Source organism: Schistocerca piceifrons, chromosome 9 (assembly GCF_021461385.2).
Source record: "Schistocerca piceifrons isolate TAMUIC-IGC-003096 chromosome 9, iqSchPice1.1, whole genome shotgun sequence".
NCBI classification, from domain to species: domain Eukaryota; kingdom Metazoa; phylum Arthropoda; class Insecta; order Orthoptera; family Acrididae; genus Schistocerca; species Schistocerca piceifrons.
In genome coordinates this window covers 56081355-56103303 of record NC_060146.1, presented here as the reverse complement: position 1 = coordinate 56103303, position 21949 = coordinate 56081355, and the positions used below count along the sequence as shown (strand labels likewise).

The 21949-nt window shown below is 38.9% G+C and overlaps 1 protein-coding gene across 2 annotated transcripts in view; it reads right to left on the bottom strand.

The window, feature by feature from the left end:
- The window catches only part of LOC124716906 (probable 4-coumarate--CoA ligase 1), a 488949-nt gene that overhangs the window by 62867 nt on the left and 404133 nt on the right, over positions 1–21949 (bottom strand). For both annotated transcript variants that reach the window (XR_007005668.1, XM_047243467.1), the window contains exon 7: positions 19608–19763. Coding sequence is in view for 1 of the 2 variants with exons in the window: in XM_047243467.1 (XP_047099423.1) it covers positions 19608–19763 (156 nt within the window). In the remaining variant the exon portion in view is untranslated. The remainder of the gene's footprint in view (positions 1–19607; positions 19764–21949) is intronic.

Here is a 21949-nt window from a genome sequence, read left to right as displayed (position 1 = left end):
ATTATTCTTGAGGCCGAGAGCTGGCCGAAACCCAAAGTGGAAAGCAAGTCTTGGAACTATATCAGAAAGACAAATTAGAGGCCATTGGATGGGGAATGTTCATTACACTTGACAAAAATATTGTCTCAATTGAGATCGAAGTTGCGTGTGACAGTGGGTGAAACCAAGGTAATTGTTGGCTGTTTTTACCAGCCACCTGATTCTGCTTTGATAGTTCTAGAGTCATTCAAAGAAAGTCTACAGACAGTAGTTCATAAATACCCAGATAACGAAATACTAGTTGGAGGTGACTTTAACCTGAAAGTATAGCCTGGGGTGTTTATGGATTCATTGTGGGGTGTACAGACTGTCACATGAAATACTTTTGAACACTTTTTCTGAAAACTGTCTTGAGCAGCCAGCAAGGCAGCCCAAACACAGTGGAAATATCTTAGACCTTGTAGCTACAAATAGGTGGACATTATTGGCAATGTCAGTATAGAAACAGGGATTAGCGATCATGATGTCATTATGTCAACTATGATTACAAAAGTTAATAAATCAATCAAGAAGTTCAAAGTGTGTTTCTGCTACATAGAGCAGTCAGTCAGTTATCAGCATCTCATATAGACAGCGAATTGGTGTCACTTAGTTCTGGTAACATGGATGTAGGAGAATTATGGGTAAAGTTTAAGCAGATTGTAAATTGTGGTCTGGAGAGTTATGCGCCTAGTAAGTGGATAACAGATGGAAAAGACTCACCACAGTTTAATAACGAAATTCAGTGGATTCTTAGGAAGCGCAGGCTGTTGCACTTTCTAGTCAAAAGGGAACACAGAAATGATGACAAGTGAAGGTTAGTAGAGATTTCTGTGTCTGTGAAAAGATCTATGCATGGAACATACAAAACTACCACCATCACACCTTAGCAAAAGATCTGGCACAGAACTTGAGAAAATTCTGGTCTTGCATAAAATCGCTGAGCGGTTCTAAGGCTACCATTCAGTCCCTTGCTGACCAGTCTGGTGTTGCAGTTGAGGACAGCAAAACGGATGCCAAAGGTTTAAAATTCACATTCAAGGAATTGTTTACACAAAATAATCACACAAACATACCACCATTTGACCATCGGACAGACTCCTGTATGGACAACATAGTAATAAGAATACCCAGTCTAGAGAAAGAACTGAAAGATTTGATACCATATAAATCACCAGGTCTGGATGGAATCCCAGTTACATTTTACAAAGAGTACCCTAAGGCACTGGCCGCTTACGTAGCTTGTATTTATTGTGAATCTCTTGCCCAGCACAGAGTCCCAAGTGACTGGAAAAAAGTGCAGGTGACTCTGGTATATAAGAAGGGTAAACAAATGGACCTGAAAAATTCCTTACCAGTATACTTTACTTTGGTTTGCTGCAGAATTCTTGAACATATTCTCAGTTCAAATATAATAAACTTTCTGGAGACTGAGAAGCTTATGTCCACAAATCAGCACGGTTTTAGAAAGCATCACTTGTGTGAAACTCAGCTTGCCCTTTTCTCACATGATATACAGAGAACTGTGCATGAAGGGCAATTGGGGTAATTTCATATTTCTAGATTTCTGGAAAGCATTTAACACAGTGCCCCAATGCAGGCTCTTAATGAAAGTATGAGCATATGGAGTAAGTTCACAGATATGTGAATGGCTTGAAGACTTCTTAAATATAGAATCCAGTATGTTGTCCTCGACAGTGAATGTTCGTTAGAGACAAGGGTATTGTTAGGAGTGCTCCAGTGAAGTGTGATAGGACCGCCATTATTCTCTATAAACACAAATGATTTGGCAGACAGGGCAGGCAATAATCTGCACTCGTTTGCTGACGATGTCATGGCGTGCGGTAAGGTGTCGAAGTTGATTGACCGTAGGAAGATACAAGATAAAATTTCCAATTGGTGTGATGAATGGCAGCTAGCCCTATATGTGGAAAAACATAAGTTAATGCAGATGAGTATGAAGATCAAACCTCTAATGTTCAGATACAGTATTACCAGTGTCCTGCTTGACACAGTCAATTTATTTAAATATCTGGGCATAATGTTGCAAAGAGATATGAAGTGGAATAAGCATGTGATAACTGTGATACAGAAGGTTTATTGGGACTGCACACAGGGCACTGGTGCAACCTATTCTCGAGGACTGCTCAAGTGTTTGGGATCCATACCAGGTCGGAATTCAAGGAGGACGTTGACGCAATTCGGAGGCGGGCTGCCAGAGCTGTTGCTGATAGGTTCAAACAACATGCAGATGGTTCAGGAGCTCAAATGAGAAACACTATTGAGAAAATTTAGAGAACCGGCATTTAAAGCTGACTGCTGAACTATTCTACTGGTGCGAACATACGTCCCGCGTAAGGACAACGAAGATAGGACACAAGAAATTAGGGCTCATATGGAAGCATATACTCATAGACAGTCATTTTTCCTTCCCTCTATTTGTGAGTGGAACAGGAAAGGAAATGATAAGTAGTGGTACAGGGTACCCTCTGCCGTGCACCATACGGTGACTTGTGGAGTATCTATGTAGATGCAGAACTTCAAATTCATTTATTTTTGTATGTGCATACATATTATTCTCATATTTATTTGCTTTACATTTCACATTTTTCACCACATATCAAGGACAGAAACCTGTTTGAATTCCCTGTTCATAACTATTTTTTCTACACAATATTTTACACTTTACAATAGTTCTAACAACTTGGGAGAATCTGTGTGTACTGCAAATTGCATAATATCATTTACTGATGCAATAGCTTTTTCAAGTGACATCATTTTGCTCCTCTTCTTCTTCCTTTGTTTTCTCCTGCACAACTGCTGTATTGCAGATTTCTATTACATCTACTGTTGAAGTAAAAGTGGAGTGAGTTGACAGAAAGTCATCACTTTGAATGTAGTCATTTATGCTAGATGTAATGTTTCAAATTTTAATTAATTCAGTGATTGCTGTCGCATTATCTTGAGATTCGATGGCCAAAGAAGTGTCTTGTTCTCGGCCTCCCAATTACGCTTTGTTGAAGTGCTCGGTTATAGTTTCAGGCTTTCTTTCCCATACTGTCGAGCCAATCAAATTTACTGCATCCAGGACAGACTCTGACTGTACAAGAGCAAATGCGCATTCTGCGTCTTCAACAATAAGAATAAGAGACTGCATCAGTAATCGCCTATGATGGGACTTGAATGTGTAAATAACCCTGGTCCACAGGTTGTGTGAGGCAGGTTGAACCTGGTGGGAACCAAGCCAATTTCACATTTGATAACTTGACTTTTGAGTGACAGGTTACATTGTCAAGAAAAAGGAGAACTTGGCGTTTTCCTTTTCTTTATTTTGGCATTGAAAGAGCCCAGTCATTCTTCCATAAGACCATTCACCATCCATGCTTTTTTATTGCTTTGCCTTGTGACTGGAAGCTTACTGACATCAATGTTTTTGAATGAACATGTCTTTTGGATCATAATTTGCAATTAGGTTGTACAGTACTGTCTTCCATTCTTTTGTTACACTGTCCTGCATGTCCTTAGCTTCCCCACACATTTAATTCCACATGGTGTTGTTCCTAGCTTTGAAACTGTCCAGATATCCTGTATATGCCTTAAACTCTGTATTTCCAAGCTCTTTAGCGACTTTCAGAGCCGCACCCCGTAATGTGGTTCTAGACGAACTTAATTTTTTTGCCCACGCATTTATGAACCATTCCCACACTACCTCATTATTTTCTTCAGTTCCTGTCTCCTCATCCTTTCTTTTCATTTGCCTAGGCCCTTTCATCCAGTCATTCCATATCATATCCTTTTGTCTTAAAGTATCATAAATGTGTGTTTTACCCCATTTGAAACACAACACTATTTCACACAACAATACAGACTTCTGGTTCAACATCATGTTATCGCTCAAAGTGCTACTAGTTAGCTGAAACTGGCAGAAAATAGTTAAAACCATTGTTTGATGGAACAACACCCACCTCTTTCACTGAGCAGATTGCAGCAGAGCGTTCATAGGTGCACAACAGTGATCCAGTGTGTGCCTGCATGCATCAGTATTAATGGAAATTGAGAAACGCCAATAAATACAGCGCTTGAAAACGAATCATCTCCTTTGATGTACCAACACTGCACATAGCTTGTTCGTAATTGCACAGAGCGGCACGGTTTGATGTCCACACCTGCTGTGCCGAAACTGTTTTACTGATTTTGTGCTGCTTAATAGCAATGTCAAGGATGTACAGTCTTTGTGTTACGTGACCTTGTAGATTTGCAAATAACTAATGTATACTGTAACACAGTAGTACTGTAAAATGTCTTTTCTGCATAATACAATGAATCATTAATTAAATCTTAAATCTGCATTCTGATTCTTTGTTAGGCATATTCTGCTGTACACACACACACACACACACACACACACACACACACACACATATATAAATAAAATAAAATAACATAAATTACATTGAGACTGAAATACTTTTACAGATTTGGCGGATTTCCGAATTATACACATTCCACTTTGATAAAGTTTTACGAAATGGTAGATGATATCCTCAGTGGCGAGGCTCTTCTAGAACGCAGATTGTTACTAAATCAGGATCCTGTATTTGCAGACATGATCAGCCATTCTTGAGTACATGATTTTCTACAAAACTTCTGAGAAGGAAATTAATAGTGAAACAGGTATCTACCAAAGGCATGCAGCATCCAATCCAAAGTGTCTCAACTCCCGTAAGTAATGCAGAATGGGCAACTAGATATCACAATAGGTACCTGCCAGTATAAATGGAGGCAGAGAGTATGATGTCAGTACAGGAGCAGTAACAGCAGATTGGATCAATCAGGATAGCTCAAATGTGGACTACTCGTTAGATGTCACCTGAGTGACAAACCAATCAGGGACATTTCAGTTCTTCCAAAACTACTCAGATCGACTGTTTGTGCTGCAACTTTGATGTGGAAATGTGTAGGAAAAACCACAGCTGAACTGAGGCCAGACAGTGCTAACATGCTGACAGACAGCAACTTTTAATCAGCAGGTAGAATCTCTCATGAGTTTCAGTGTGTTACCAACAGTCCAATTAGCACCGTGACTGTGTACAGAATTACAAAGAATGAGATACACTGGTGGAGCAGCTCCTCGTAAGCTGTACATTTCTTCAGTTAATGCTAAGTGATGCTTGAGGTGGTGTAAAATGCTATGCTACTGGACATTGGAGGGCTGGAAATAGTGATTTGGAGTAATCAATCACACTGTACCATGTGGCAGTTTGATATAAGTGTTTGGGTTTGTTAATTGGTTGGGGAATGTTACCTGCCATCATGTGGAGTCCCGATAGTGAAGTATGGAGGAGGTGGTGTTTCTGTATGGAGGTCTTTTTGTGGTCAGGGTTTGGTCTCCTTATTGCAATTAAGGAAATGCTAGATGCAGAAAGGTATGTACATATTTTGCGGTATTGTGTACTGCATACAGCAGAGGAACAGTTCAAAGATGATGATTGTATCAGCATGACACTGTACCCTGTTATAAAGCAGCACCTGTCAGGCAATGGCTTGTGGACAGTAATATTCCAGAAATAGACTGGCATGCCCAGAGTCCCCACCTAAACCCAATGTAATACCTTTTGGACAAGTTTGAATGTCAGTTTCACTCCAGAACCTTAGCATACAACACCACTACCTCCCTCTCCTTTCATCTCTTGAGGAAGGATGCAGTACCATTCCTCCACAGACATTCAGACACCTCACTGAAAATATCTCCAGCATAGTGCAACATGTCCATAAAGGAGAGGGGTAGACACACTCTATCTTAATTTTCAGTAACTGTTGTCAACATACTTTTGTCAGATAGCATACTCTAGTCTGTCTGGAGAGGTACCTTGTGAAAGTGATGCGTTAAACCTGCTGTTGATACAGTACCTGTAGTGGCAGTGATTTTTTGTTATCTGCCCAAGGCATCTGACTGTGCAAATTCTTACTTTCATTGATATAATGTGGAATAATTTTTTAAACCAATTTCACACCTAGACACCCAAAATATTGATGGCCCAGAAACATGCTGTAAGGATTATATCTAGTGCCCATCCTCAAACTTCATGTGTGTCACTGTTTAACAAATTAGGCATACTGACGACAGCTTCACAACACATCTACTCTCTTATGAAGTCGTTTTGTGAAAAGAACTGAAATAACTTCCACTGTTGACAACTTGATCTTATTCACTGTAAAAGTACTTGACCACTTACCTAGTTAATTAAAGGTGCTAGTAGATGATGAAAATTTGTAAAAGCTGGTCGAAATAATTTCTGCTTGAGAACACTTACACCATAGATGAATTTCTGAATAGATTCTATGTGGTTGGGTTGGATGGGTCAAATTTTGTTGCAGATTAACACTTAAGTTAAGGAATGTCCAGATAGGTAAATGGCCAGACTCTACCAATGTTTTCGCAGAGAAAATGTAACCCTTTTGTAAATTCTCTAACACATTCAAAATCGTGGCAAGTTACCGTGAATATGATCCATGATACATATAAAAAATTAAACCAAACTAGGCAAAAGAGGCAATAAGTGATAGAAAAAAATCTTAGGAGTTAGTGGGGATCAAGCCCTAGAGATTGAAATTTCCAATCTTGTCCTTATCAGTGGAGTCACCAAGCCACACAGAGTGAGTGATACAGAACGTATTAGTTTGTTTATGTCATTTGATAGTGAGCATAAAAAATGGTTAAAGATATGAAGGTTCAAATAGTTTGGATAAGATTAGCATTTTTGTGGTCCTTTTAGAGGCACTCACAAATGTAATTTTGATTTTAGTTGTTGATTCCATAGAAAGCTATGCTCTGAAAACAAAATTTGGCTACTATTTTTCTTTTAAACTTTGTTGAACTTCGCATGATAATTTGTTTTTCTATTACATGCACTAGATTTAAATTAGAATTAATTATGACACTGTGAGTATTTTTAGTAGAAGTTTGGGGAGTTCATTTAACTGCGAGGTCCACGTCAAGGCCATGTGAAGTAAATACTCTTTGTCCATAAATTTTGCAAAGAATTTTCTCATAGTTACTCTGGCATGCAAAGACATGTTTTAAAATAATTACAAATAGAATTATGCCTAGGATGATGTACTCCCCAGCTTAGTTGGAAAGTGTTTGTCTATTTAGAAAAGATAAAGATGAATCAGCAGGTATTCTTGGGCCGCTTTATGGGATTTTATGTGATTTACAGAATAGCAAGCAGTCTGGAATTTTGAGGCATTCCACATATGGCCCCCCTCCCCCATGTGTGTCACCTGGTTAAAAAAATGGAAAAAAATGGGCCTGAGCATCTACCCCAGGAATACCAACTTGTTTATGTCGTTCCAATATTCTCCAAAGTCTTCGAGCCTCTTATTTACGAACAGTTAAATAACTATTCTGAAAACATGATCCCCTCTCCACCGGACAGTTTGTCTTCTAATAAGATATAATACTACCTCTGCTTCTGTCACTGAAGTTGTTATCTAGCTGCTAACTGCATCTGGAAACGTTTGTTGTACTTTGTGATCTCAGTAAAGCCTTTGACTCTATATCATTTATCATTTACACTCAAAGCTTTCATTTTATGACATATTTAGCTATGTGTAAGTCATATTTAAGCAAGAGGACACAGTTCACCCCAGTTACAAATATGCTTCATTGAAAGAAGCAGGAATTGGTGTTCTGAAAGGCTTAGTTCTCGGTCCATTTCTTTTAGTCATTTCAATTAATGATTTACCTTCCCATGTAGAAGAAAATTCAGTACTGGAGAATGTTATGCAGATGGTACAGCATTGCTTGACACACACCACAATGCCACAGAATTATGTCCCGCAATGCTGGGAAATTAGAACTAGCAATGAACTACTTTTCTTGTAATGAATGTCTCTATAATCCTGATAAAACACAACTAATTCTAAGATTAACTAAAGATTTACAAATTATATAAATAAAATTGTTACTTTTTCATTTTGATTCGAAATTAATCATGGAGAAACATATTAGCCATATGTGCAGGAGAATAACTGGAGTATGGTATCTCATGTGGAAACTGACAAATGCAGTGACTAATGAGTATGAGTTGAAACAAGGCCCCGGGAGAAGACAACATTCCATTGGAACTACTGACGGCCTTGGGAGAGCCAGTCCTGACAAAACTGTACCATCTGGTGAGCAAGATGTATGAGACAGGCGAAAGACCCTCAGGCTTCAAGAAGAATATAATAATTCCAATCCCAAAGAAAGCAGATGTTGACAGATGTGAAAATTACCAAACTATCAGCTTAATAAGCCACAGCTGCAAAATGCGAATTCTTTACAGACGAATGGAAAAACTGATAGAAGCCGACCTCAGGGAAGATCAGTTTGGATTCCGTAGAAATGTTGGAACATGTGAAGCAATACTGACCTTATGACTTATCATAGAAGAAAGATTAAGGAAAGGCAAATCTACATTTCTAGCATTTGTAGACTTAGAGAAAGCTTTTGACAATGTTGATTCTTTCAAATTTTAAAGGTGGCAGGGGTAAAATACAGGGAGCAAAAGGCTATTTACAATTTGTACAGAAACGAGATGACAGTTATAAGAGTCGAGGGGCACAAAAGGGAAGCAGTGGTTGGGAAGAGAGTGAGACAGGGTTGTAGTCCCTCCCCAATGTTATTCAATCTGTGTATTGAGCAAGCAGTAAAGGAAACAAAAGAAAAATTTGGAGTAGGTATTAAAATCCATGGAGAAGAAATAAAAACTTTGAGGTTCGCCGATGGCATTGTAATTCTGTCAGAGACAGCAAAGGACTTGGAAGAGCAGTTGAACGGAATGGACAGTGTCTTGAAAGGAGGATATAAGATGAACATCAACAAAAGCAAAATGAGGATAATGGAATGTAGTCGAATTAAGTCAGGTGATGCTGAGGGAATTAGATTAGGAAATGAGACACTTAAAGTAGTAAAGGAGTTTTGCTATTTGGGGAGCAAAATAACTGATGATGGTTCAAGTAGATAGGATATAAAATGTAGACTCGCAATGGCAAGGAAAGCGTTTCTGAAGAAGAGAAATTTGTTAACATTGAGTATTGATTTTAAGTGTTAGGAAGTCATTTCTGGAAGTATTTGTGTGGTGTGTAGCCATGTATGGAATGAAACGTGGATGATAAATAGTTTGGACAAGAAGAGAAAAGAAGCTTTTGAAATGTGGTGCTACAGCAGAATGCTGAAGATTAGATGGATAGATCACATAACTAATGAGGAGGTATTGAATAGAATTGGGGAGAAGAGGAGTTTGTGACACAACTTGACTAGAAGAAGGGATTGGTTGGTAGGACATGTTCTGAGGCATCAAGGGATCACCAATTTAGTATTGGAGGGCAGTGTGGCAGGTAAAAATCGTAGAGGGAGACCAAGAGATGAATACACTAATCAGATTCAGAAGGATGTAGGCTGCAGTAGGTACTGGGAGATAAAGAAGCTTGCAAGGATAGAGTAGCATGGAGAGCTGCATCAAACCAGTCTCAGGACTGAAGACCACAACAACAACAACAACAACAACAACAACAACGAGTATCCGATAGTGACATCCTTTGATCTTTTCCAGACACTTATCTCCTATGGTGTACTAATATGGGGGAAGGGGGCATTCCTGATATATCAGTAAAATTTTTAAAAAAGGATGTAATCAGAATAATGGGCAAAGTGAACCCTGAGGAACACACTGTCCCCTCTTTATGAAGCTGGAGGTACTGACTGTCATAAACCTATGTATATCTATGCAGAATTACTTTATTTTAAAAGCAACACAGAGAACATGCATCATCACAAAACTAAAGGCAACCTGAAGTTTGATATTCTGAAACACAGAATGACAAAGACCAGAAACTCACACAAAATAACATGTATAAATTTTTATTAATATGCTTCCCCAATCTGCTCAGTCCTTGCCCTCTGATATTTTTAAGTTATGATTTGTGATTGGTTATTGGAACACCCATTCTAGAAGATAACAGCACTTTTAAAATAAACAGTGTTGATGTTCATTATGAGAATTTGGGTGCAGCTGTTAGGATTAGTCAAACAACTAATGTTTTTGTTGCTTATACAGTTTTTGGTATATTTGTGCCATCGACACTGGATAGTTTTATTCAAGTCTGTAAAATACACAATTAATTAATGATTATTGGGAAAAAATTATGCCTGAAAATATTTTACATCTGTTGTGAAATTATTTTGCTTTCTAGGATGTCTAGTAATGTGGCCTACGTTAGTAAATGTAAAATATCTCGTGCACTCCACTGTATGTATATTCACATGTTTGTGACAAATTTTGTATTAGCTTTTAAATATAAAATGCAGATAAATAGAGGAAAATAGCTAAATAATAATTACATAGGAATGTTCAAGTAGAATGTACATAATTTAGGAGTAAAGGAGACGACCCATCAAGCACAGAAGCAATGAGTCATTGACAGGCACACACAAAAGAGAAAGAAAACTTTTTAGCTTTGAAATAAATTGTGTGTAAGATGTGTCCAGCCATGTGTGTGTGTGGCGGGGGGGGGGGGGGGGGGTTGGGGTGTGTGTGTGTGTGTGTGTGTGTGTGTGTGAGAGAGAGAGAGAGAGAGAGAGAGAGAGAGAGAGAGAGAGAGAGAGAGAAAATGGGGGGAGGGGGAACGGAATGCTTCTGCTATTCGGTGAGTGGTGTCCTTTACTCCTTATTTTTACGACACATTCTACTTTCTATGAAATGAAAAGTATATCATTCTACTCATGCAGCAGAGTGCTGATGTAGGCAGTAGAGAGAAGGTTTAAAGGGAAGAGCAGCTCCCTTAACAGCTTGGTAGCGTATGATGATAGCTACGCAATATGTCAGTGAAACACAGTACCAATCAGATGTTGGCAGCCAGCTAACTGCCTCTGAAGACTTCTGTCACTACAAACACCAGAAAATGATGTCCATGTAATGTGAATTTACTTTTATTTAGTTTCACTTGATGTGTCAACATACAGTTTTGTCTGTTTTGTTTTGAAAGAAAATGAAGTTAGGATTTTACAGAACTCTGGAAGACCTCAGGAGGAGCATGACTAGGCACATAATATAATTATAAAACAACAATAGTAAGTAAAGTCATAACTTGTATTTTCTGCTGTAACATCTTAAGGAAATTAATAGAATTAAAAAAATCTTCTTCGGTCACCAGTAATTTCTTAGTTATTGCATGATCAATTCGAAGCCTAAAGCTTCATCTTCAGGTGCCACAAACTGAGAACAAGATGAGGAGCTACCAGTGTACAAGAAATATGGGACTGAGTTACCAAAATGAATTGTAAAACCATGAAAAGTGGTGTACTCATGTAATTATGGAACAACAAATATATGATGGTCAGGCCAGTCAGTCATGGCAGGATCGCACCTACACAAAACCAGTCCTAACATAGAGGGAGGGATCTGGATAAAAATAAACTTGATAGTAGATAAATAAATAAATAAATATATCTAAAAACAGAGATGATATAACTTACCAAATGAAAGCGTTGGTATGTTGATAGACACTAACAAACACAAACACACACACAAAATTCAAGCGTTCGCAACCCACGGTTGCTTCATCAGGAAAGAGGGGAGGAGAGGGAAAATTTTTCCCTTTCCTTCCCTCTTTCCTGCTGAAGCAACCGTGGGTTGCGAAAGCTTGAATTTTGTGTGTGTGCTTGTGTTTGTTAGTGTCTACCAACATACCAACACTTTCGTTTGGTAAGTTACATCAGCTCTGTTTTTAGATATATTTTTCCCACATGGAATGTTTCCCTCTATTATATAAATAAATAAATAGATAGATAAGTAACTCCAGTCACTCGTATGACCAGCACCCATGGAGTCTGCCTTGACGGTAGTATATGGAAGTAACTAGCGCAGCCAGCCACAGAGTCAGCTGACTGCAGTGGCTGACAGAGGAGTCATTGATGTGGGGAACTGAAACAGATAACTGGGAAAGTACAGGAAACAGGGGTTGACTGGTCCATCTGCTTACATAAGTGTGGTTCACAAGATCAGTGCAAATATAATAACATAAAAACATGAGTGCTCAGCAAAAATGCCTACATGAGAGAATGCGTAACAATAAAAAGATAAAAGTAAAAAATACAACTAAAATAGGGGCTACTGATAGTATCCAAAAATTAAGCAGTAAGATGATGACAGGTGAAAGACTGTAAGAGAATGATGGCAATCATTAATATCAATAATCATGTATAGATCCATCATTACCATGTCTGCCCCAGATCTAGTTCATAGTCCCTCTTACTTCTCACTTATTTTTATTGCTTCTGGTGCTGCATGGATGCACTGCTCTGTTTTACATGTTTACATTGCTATTTCTGTAGTGTATGTCAGTTTAATCATGACTAAGCTTTTTATACGAAGACTTTGTTTTGGCTTTTTAAGATGAGTCTATACGTTATTACCGATCTTAATGGTTGACGTCATTCTCCTATGCCACTTCGCCTATTGCTGTCTTATTGGTCAATTTGTCAATAAATTTCTGTATTCTATCCATGCTCCCTGTTTTAGATATATTTTTATCTTTCATATTTTTATTCTGATGCACTTTGTCACATCGACTTATATGCAGTTCTGCCGAACACTCATATTTATATGTTGTTATATTTATTCTTAGATTTGTACACTGATAAGCCAGAACATTTTGACCATGGGCCTACTATTCACATAAACCCATACAGGTGATAGTAGCATTACCTAGTGAGGAATAATTGCTAGTCAGACACACACAGAGTGTACTTTGCATCAGTGAGCCTGCTGTCTGTGTACAGAATGGGGAAGGGGTGCAATCTACCTGACTTTGAATGAGGGCAGACTGTGATGTCCCAGAGGCTCAGCACAAGTATTTCAGAAACTGCATGACTTTAACATTCATAGATTGCTGTGGTGTGTGTATTCGACACATGCTGAAACCAAGGTGGTACCACGTCCAGGCATCGTGGAGTTGGGCGTCAGCCCTCTTTACAGATGTTGTATGTCGTAGGCTGGGGAGACTGGTAAAACAGAACACATGGTAAACTGTTGTGGAAACAACACAAGACTTTAGTGCTAGGCAGAGTACAAGTGCGCACGATCACACCTCCGCAGCCAGTGATCCGTGCACGTGCCAATGTTGACACCACGACATTGGCAACTGTGGCTGAAATAGGCACATGACTATCAACACTGGACATTGGTGAAGTGAAGTGGCAGAATGTTTCACGGTCTGATGAATCCTGATGCCTTCTTCATCATGCTGATGGGAGGATGCAAATCTGTCGCCCTCCAGGGAAACAGCTCTTTGACACCTATACTGTGGTATGAAGACAAGCTAGCGGCAGCTCCATTGTGCTCTGGGGAACATTCATGTGGGCATCCATGTGTCCAGTGGAGCTTGTGTAAGGCACCATGATGGCCAATGAGTGTTGTACACTGGTTGCAAACCACGTATACCCCTTCGTGATGATCATGTCTCCAGGCGGTAGTAGCATTTTTCAACTATGTCACAAGGCCAGGAGTGTGATGGAATGGTCTGGGGAACACAGTGGTGAGCTCCAGTTGATGTGCTGGCCCCCAGGCGTGCCAGATCTGAACTCAACCGAACACATCTGGGATGTGATTGCATGTGGCGTCAGAGCTCATTGCCCCCTCCCCAGAATTTATGGGAAATAGGTGATTTGTGTGTGCAGATGTGGTGCCAGTTCCCTTCAGTGATGCACCGAGGTATCATTGCTTCTGTGCCATGATGGGTCACTGCTGCTATCCATTGCAAAAGTGGATATGCCAGCTATTAACTAGGTAGTCATAATGTTCTGGCTGATCAGTGTAGTTCTTTTGATAGATCAGTCAGCCTGTTTCCCACACTTTTTCAGCTACTCATTTTGGCTATGTATTTTGGTTCTCCACCTCACTGGTTCCTACATCAATTCACTTCCATTACTGCACTCAGCTGGCTACACTAGTTACTTCTGTGTAATGCTGTAATGGTGGGTGCCACGGTTGCTGGTTCTATGTGTGAGTGCAGTTACTTATTTAATTATTTATCCACTACTAAGTTCATTTTTGTCCTGATCTGCCCCCCCCCCCCCCCCCAATTTGGCTAGAAATCATGGAAGAAATAGGAAGTAACTACGATGATGCCATGAATTGTGGTTTGAATGATGATTGTTGTACCAATTAAAATCCAGATCTATAATTCAATAGCTTTCCAGCCCAAAGAAAATGCATACGGTGGAAATATAGTCATTATGCTAACAACGTGTGCTGCTTGAACCTTTGTCGCACTGTCTGCATGGATATTTGTCTTGCTGCAAAGACCTAATTTCCTGAATAGAGGTGTGCAGCATGGCTCATAGATCTTGCACAGCTGGTAAGCAATGTGTGTGTGCTCTCAGGTTGTGCCACATGGAACCATTGAGCTCCTGCATGGCTTTGCCTGTGGTCTTGCTGAACTCATCTGTTTGTGAGATGACCATCTTGTTTGAGTAAACTATCATCTGCCAAAACACTTTTCAAGTTTGGAAATTTAAAAAAAGAATCACTGGGGACCAAATCTGCTGAATAAAATGGATGTTGCAATAATTCAGACTTTAATTCCCCAATTTTGGCCATCAGAACTGTGCAAATGGGCATTTGTGCATTCTCCTGATGGAAGAGGGTTTTTCCTTTTTGAAATGAGGACATTTTTACTCGTTTTCTTCACTCACCTGGTACAATAACAATGCATAATACTCTCCAGTTACTGTTTGTCTCTTTTTAAAGTAACTGAAACATGATTCGGCGTGCATCCCAAAAAACTGAAGCAATCTCCTTGCTGGCCAATTTCACTGTCTTTGCCTTCTCTGGAGCCTGTTTGCCTTATAAAAACCCATTGTTTTGATTGTTCCTTAGTCTCTAGAGTGTAGCAGTGTACTCATGCTTAGTCCAAAGTAATGCACTGTGCCAAAACTTGTCAGGATTTCAGCAGAAAAGTACCAAAAAAGTCTCAACATCAACCACACAGTTGTATTTACTCTCCACTGAGAGGAAGTAAGGCACCAATCTTGAGGAGATTTTTTTTTTTTTCCCCACACCCAATGTTTCATGAAAAATGCAAAAGACTAACTTCAATTGCCTGTGGCCTCAATTATTTTGCACATTTTTATTCATTGATCACTTAAAACCATATTTTGGACTTTGTAAATCATTTTTGGGCTGTCATTTCCACCAGACATCCCAAACGCTGTTCATGTTTTGTGTATGTACGGCCATGTTTAGACTCATTTACCCAGTTGTAAACAGTTGCAAACACAGGAATAGATTTGCTGTGAACATCATACAGCTAAGATTTGATCTACTTTGGTGTTAACCCTCTTAAATAGAAGTGTTTAATCACTGCTAGAAACTTACTTTTTTCCATCTTGGGAAATAAACATGAACTAGTTGCTTCAATGAGATGAAACCATGTGATAAATAAAGCTGCAACTTTATCTTCCCTCTAGTGATAGACGATGCTTACTTTCAGCAAACCACTGCAATACCATGACCATTCCTAGGATATTCTTAGGACCTTCATATCACAGAACAATAAGGCATATTCTTAATAGGCAATGATTCTGCTGTTCATAACATGATGTCACAAATGACCAACATTTAAAGGCAAACCCTGAATGAGAGATACACTGTGTAATCTTTCCACAACTATAGAATGTAGATGGCATTACTACTATGTACTCTGTGCAGTTGTGCTGAAATGTTAGACATTTGCATATCCAAACAATTAGAACACTTCTACCCAGTTTGACATATTTTGCACATCATTTTCATGATGCTGCAGTTTCAATGAGCAGCAGTGTACATTGTTGAAATAACACAGTTATTGACACAAAGGTTGATTGGAGTGTCACTGTGGAAGTGGTGTGCTCATACGTTCTCTGAGCTGAGAAATGGCTGATATGGCCAGTTGTAGACAATGCCTACAGCTTAATAGGAATCTCAGTCACAGTACATTTTTATTTCTACACAAACACAAACCAGTATGAGAGGTGGTCTCAATTTTAACTTTCAGCAAAAGTTCTAGCTAGAACCCAAAATTGGACCAGACTTTCAAATCTGTAGTCTATACAGCCACATCCTACACCTTTGTTTCAAGAAGAAATTTGTATGAGAACTTTTTGCTCACCTTATAAACTTTTTTCACAATGACCAATACACTAAAGGAAACATTCCGCTACCATGAATATGTACCCCGTATATACAGGAGAAGGGAGATAAGATGGATGCTGCTAACTATTGGCCAGTATCTCTGTTGACAAGTTTTTCAAAGGTTTTAGAGAAACTAATGCATGCCAGGATAGTTAAGCATCTCATGGATCAAAATATCCTCAGCAAAAGTCAGTTTGGATTTCAGAAAGGTTTGTTAACAGAAGATACAATATTTGCATTTGCTGGCAAAGTCTTGGAATCTATCAACAAAAAACTAAAGGTGGTTGGGATTTTTTGTGACCTAACAAAACTGTTTGACTGTGTCAGTCACCAGATTCTTTTACAAAAAGCTGCACATCTCGGTATAAATGGTTCATCAGGAAAATGGCTCGACTCGTACCTGTCAAACAGGAAACAGAAAGTTGTAGTGGATAGTCAAAATGGAATACCATTATCTTCAGAATGGAGTACCATCACATGTGGGGTACCCAAGGTCAGTTCTGAGCCTCCTACTTTTTATTATCTCCATAAATGATCTGCCTCTCTGTACGGAATATTGCAGATTCACCATTTTTGCTGATGACACTACACTACTTATTGATAATTCAGTAGATAAACTTGAGGAAACAGCAAATAAGGTTTTAAGTGAAACAGTGAACTGGTTTAACACCAATGACCTTTCTTTACATTACAGTATAATAAACTATGTTCAGTTCCACATAACATTCAAAGATGCAGAAATAGTAATAAAAATAGGTGAGCAGGTGATAACTGGTGTGGTTACCTCAAAATATCTTGCAGATTGACAGCAGACTGAATTGGTCAAACCACATCCTGGACCTATGTGAAAGACTGAGTTCAACAACTTATGCATTAAGCATTGTTTCTTCTTATAGAAGTATGGAAACCATGAAGTCAGCGTATTATGGTTATTTTGATGCCATTATTGCATATGGAATGATATTTTGGGGTAATCAGTCACTGGCTAAAAAAGTAGGGTGTGGACAAAAAAGAGCCATAAGGATCATCTGTGGAGTCCATCCTAGAGCCACATGCAGGAATCTTTTTAAGAAACTTGGAATCCTTTCATCCACTGTGCAATACATAATCTCTTTGATGTGTTTCATAAGGAAAGAAAAATCCATTTTTAAACCGAATAGTGAGTATCGTAGTCATGAGGTGAGAAGAAAACATGATATCCACTATGAACAGGCAAATCTAAGTATGGTACAGAAAGGAGTCCATTTTACTGGCTGTAAGATTTATAATGCCTCCCCCCCCCCCCTTTCAATAATTAAGTGTTTGATAGAAGATGAGCTCTTGTTTTAAAAATTTTTTAAGGCAGTTCCTATTATAAGGATCATTTTATATGATAGAAGAGTTCCTGAACTACAATGTTTAGCATTTCTTTTATTGTTAAATGCAAATATGTGCCCAAATCTACATTTGTAATCCTGACTTTTCTTTATTGTAAACACATATTTTGCAATATTTATTGTCTGTAACACTTATCATTTTGTAATATTTATTTATCTCTCAAAATTGACTTTCTGTAGTAGAACCTACATTACTGTTTACTGTAGTATGATATCATTTTGTTTAGTTGTTATGTGCTACCATAGATCTCTGACATGTTACGTATCCCTTGATACTGTCACAACAGGGATCACCGGAACAAGAAATAAATAAATTAAATAAATAAAACAGGATGTCTCATGAAGGAAAACTGGAGGGGCTTGTGGGACATGTGGTGTGTTTGCTGGCTGTTGCCACTGTGCCTGCCAGTTGTCACTATGTGTAGTTCTCAGACACCAATTCTTTGTGCATGCCCCCTTACACTGTGCGACTGAGTGTACTGGTGTCTTATTTTGAGATTTTTCGCAAGTTTAATCACTTCAAATATTGTTGCTAGACACCATTATTGAAACTGCACTGAATCTGGCACTTTCCCTGCCCATATGTCACTGGGCCCAGTCCTCAGATAGAAACATCGTGTGCGTCTCTTCCGTATTGTGCTACTGAGTGTTTGTGTGTTTTGTTTTGAGTTTGCTGTTGAATTTCCATTGAATATTTATACATGAAGGACCAACAAATGTTTCTTGTGTTTTAACTATGCAAAAACAGAATTGTATGTGGAACTTCGGCTTGAATTCATATGAAACTTTCCCAGTGTGCATGTTCCCAGTGATTTGACAATACACAGTTTAGTGAAGAAATTTCAAGAGACTGGATCTGTGTTACATAAACAAAGGCCTAGAGAACCTAGTGTTTTAACCAAAAATAAATTAGACCAGATAGGGGAGGCCTTGAAGAGAAGTTTGAGAAAATCTCTGCACCGTTTGGCACTTCAGATTGGTGAGTCGAGAGCATCTGCTCACAGAGCTGTGCACAAACTGAAATTGAAACGATACAAAATAACAGTAGTGCATCAGCTGAGGAACTCAGATACTGTTGCTTGACATTGTTATTGCAGCTGGCTGTTACAGTCTGTGCACAATGGGGAAGTTGATCCTGTGATGCTTTTTTTTCTGATAAAACATGGCTGCATTAGTCAGGGTACATAAATTCTCAGAACGATTGATGTTGGAGCTCTGAAAATCCTCATGAATTACATCAACAGCCTCTGCACAATGTGAAAAAAAAAACAGTGTGGTATGTAATTAGTGCAAGGTAAATTATGGACTAATTCTTTTTCCATGAATCAATACATTCTGACAGTGTGAACAATATACTGCATAATTTTTTCAAGAACTAACACCAAATAAAAGATGTGTGGTTATTTCATGCAGGACAATGTAAGACTACACATCACCAATGCTCCTATGACAGCAGTATGAAGTGTCTTTGATGACAGTATAGTTGATTGGCCTCCTCATTCTCCAGATCTAAATCCCTGTGATTTTTACGTATAGGGAATGTTAAAAGACAAGGTGTATGCAACCAATCCCCACATGCTTGAAGAGTTGGAAGACAGGGTTTGGCTAGTTATTTCCCAGACTTCAGCAACAGAAATTTGTCGAGTGTTTGCTAATTTGCTTAGGAGATGTCAGGCTGCTCTTACCACAGAGGGACATCATTTTGAGCACCTACTGTAAATAAAGGCAAACTTAAGCTAATCAGATGGCAACATTGTTTATGCTTCACTCAGGGGAAGTGCAGGCAGCCAACAAGTGGATTAGTGTCTGAGAGTTGGGTGCATTGGCAGCTAGTGGGTGTGGTGGTGGTGCTGGCCAGCGGCCATACTACGCGACCTGTGGACTCCTCCTGGGTGTCTTTTGTGACACAACCTGTACTTCAATGTGTACTTTTTTAAAATTATATCACAGCATTTTTGCAATTTAAGGAAAATAGTTGTAAGATGCAGCCACATACCTGGTTTCCTTTGACTTTGATGAGCTCCTTCGTGCGGTCTACAATGTAGAAATAGCCGTCCTCATCGTAGTACGCAACATCGCCCGTGTGGAGCCACCCGTCACTGTCAATTGTTTCTCGGGTCGCTTTCTCGTTGTTGAAGTATCCCATCATGACCTGATCCAAACAAGTCCACATACATGTTCATTAACTGAACTGTTATTAAATGAAGCACAGAGTTATTATTTTGAGAGCACAGTTTCCTATACATTGCAAGTCTCACTTTTTTCAGTGATATTCGGTAGAGTACTGGTTGCGTCAAGAGAAGTGACCAGGTGTGACGTATATCTCTCATATGTCATATTGTTTCTGGCCCAGTAAATCACATTACATTTCAAGAATTATATTCTACAGATGGCAGATAGGAGCTAAAGATGTACCAGTATTTTTTATGTAAGTGCTTTATAACAGAATGACACAAAAATTTTAGTATAAGTAATCCATTCACACTTCATTTTCTGTAAATATCATCATGAAGGAGGGCCTTCAGGGGTATGGGATGTGTCAAGGCAGGAGCAACCAGTGTTGCTACTTCTGTATAGTTTACTGAAAACTAATTAATTATATTATAATGAAAAACAAAAGTTTTAAGATCGCTTTTAGTCACACAGTAATATAAGATCTCACACAACAGAAAATATTGTAATTTTTTTTTAAACTCCACTTTCTGTTGAATTTTTGAAAGCAATTCAACCCATATTTTTGAATGAACTGTGCACTAACGTTAAAACTTTGAAGTATTATTGGGGATAATGCTTTGTATAATCAGTGAGGAAAGAGTCACATTTATAGTGATATGAATACTAAGGGATTTGCATCTAGCTGTACATTATAATTTAAAAGTTGTCAAAATATGGTGCTTTTCAAACCAGTCTCTACAGGATATGCTAAGAGTAATACTAAATATTAATTTTCACAATAATCTTCTATGGACTGAAAATACCATCACTGTTAGTAAATGTGCTCCTTAGAATGATTCAGGGAATGGAAACACACAGAAAAATAATTTCTTCAATTTAAAACTTCCTTAGCACTAATTGTGTGTACCGCAAATGCACCTGAACTAAGAAATTGTTGCATCACGGCCCTGCATCTTCCAGGAGAAAAATTCTGCGACTTACTTGACAATAGACATCACACTGAGGTGACATAAGAAGCTACAGTATGGGGCAAGTTAAGTATTTTTGCACAAGACACCATAGGCTGAATATGCTGATACTATAGATACCACTCTCGGGAGGTTATATTATTACACAACCAGGCCTACGAAGCTGCTGACACAATGGAAAGGAAGGAAGCAGTGATGTCACAATTGGTCAACGGTCACATTTTGTGCCTTGATTCTGTTGTAACTTAGAGGGCAAAAGCAATACCTTTCAGGAAGAGTAGCAGACCAGACCAGCCAGGTTTACAGGGTGTCCAGAAAAGGACTCCCTGGTTTCAAAATTAAATATCTCGAAAACAAAGATCGATAGAGGAATGCAGTAAATGGTATGTTTATTGTGAAAGCTATAAGAAGTTTATACAGCAGTTTGAAATAATAGTTACAAAAGCTGCTAACAGATGGTGCTGTATGCTGTACAGCTTATATCAGCATACATAAGTGAAATAATCGTATGAAAACAATCTTTGCAAACAGTTACATCACAATGTTTTCAAAATGTTCACCATTGGCACTACAGAAGTGGCGCAAATGAAGAATGAAATTCGCCATCACATTTCGTAGTGTCTCAACCGAAATGGATTCACATGCCACAGCGATCGCCGATTCAAGCTCGTCCGGCATCGTAGGATGCTTCGGGTGGACCATGTCTTTCACTGTGCCCCACAAAAAAAAAGTCACAGGGAGTCAAATCCGGCAAATATGGAGGCCAATCCACGCCTGCACCAGTAAATTTGGGATATTCCAAAGCAATGACTCGATTCCCGAAGTATTCCTCAAGAAAGCGAAACACTTGTTTGGTCTGATGTGGTCGGGCTCCATCTTGCATAAACCATTCAGTACCTGGGCGATCCTCTAACGCTTGCTGTGTGGCAACAAATTGTTCCAAAATTGCAATGTAACGTGCACCAGTGACCGTTTCTCGAATGTAAAAAGGGCCAATAATGCCTATGCTGCATACTGCAGCCCACACAGTAACTTAAGGAGAATACAGGGGCTTCGCTTCACACCAATATGGCTTTTCCATAATCACCAGATCTGCTTATTCACGTATCCATTCACGTGGAAGTGCGCTTCATCTGTAAACCAGATACAGCCAACATCAAATCCTTCACTATCAATCATTGTGAGCATCTGATTA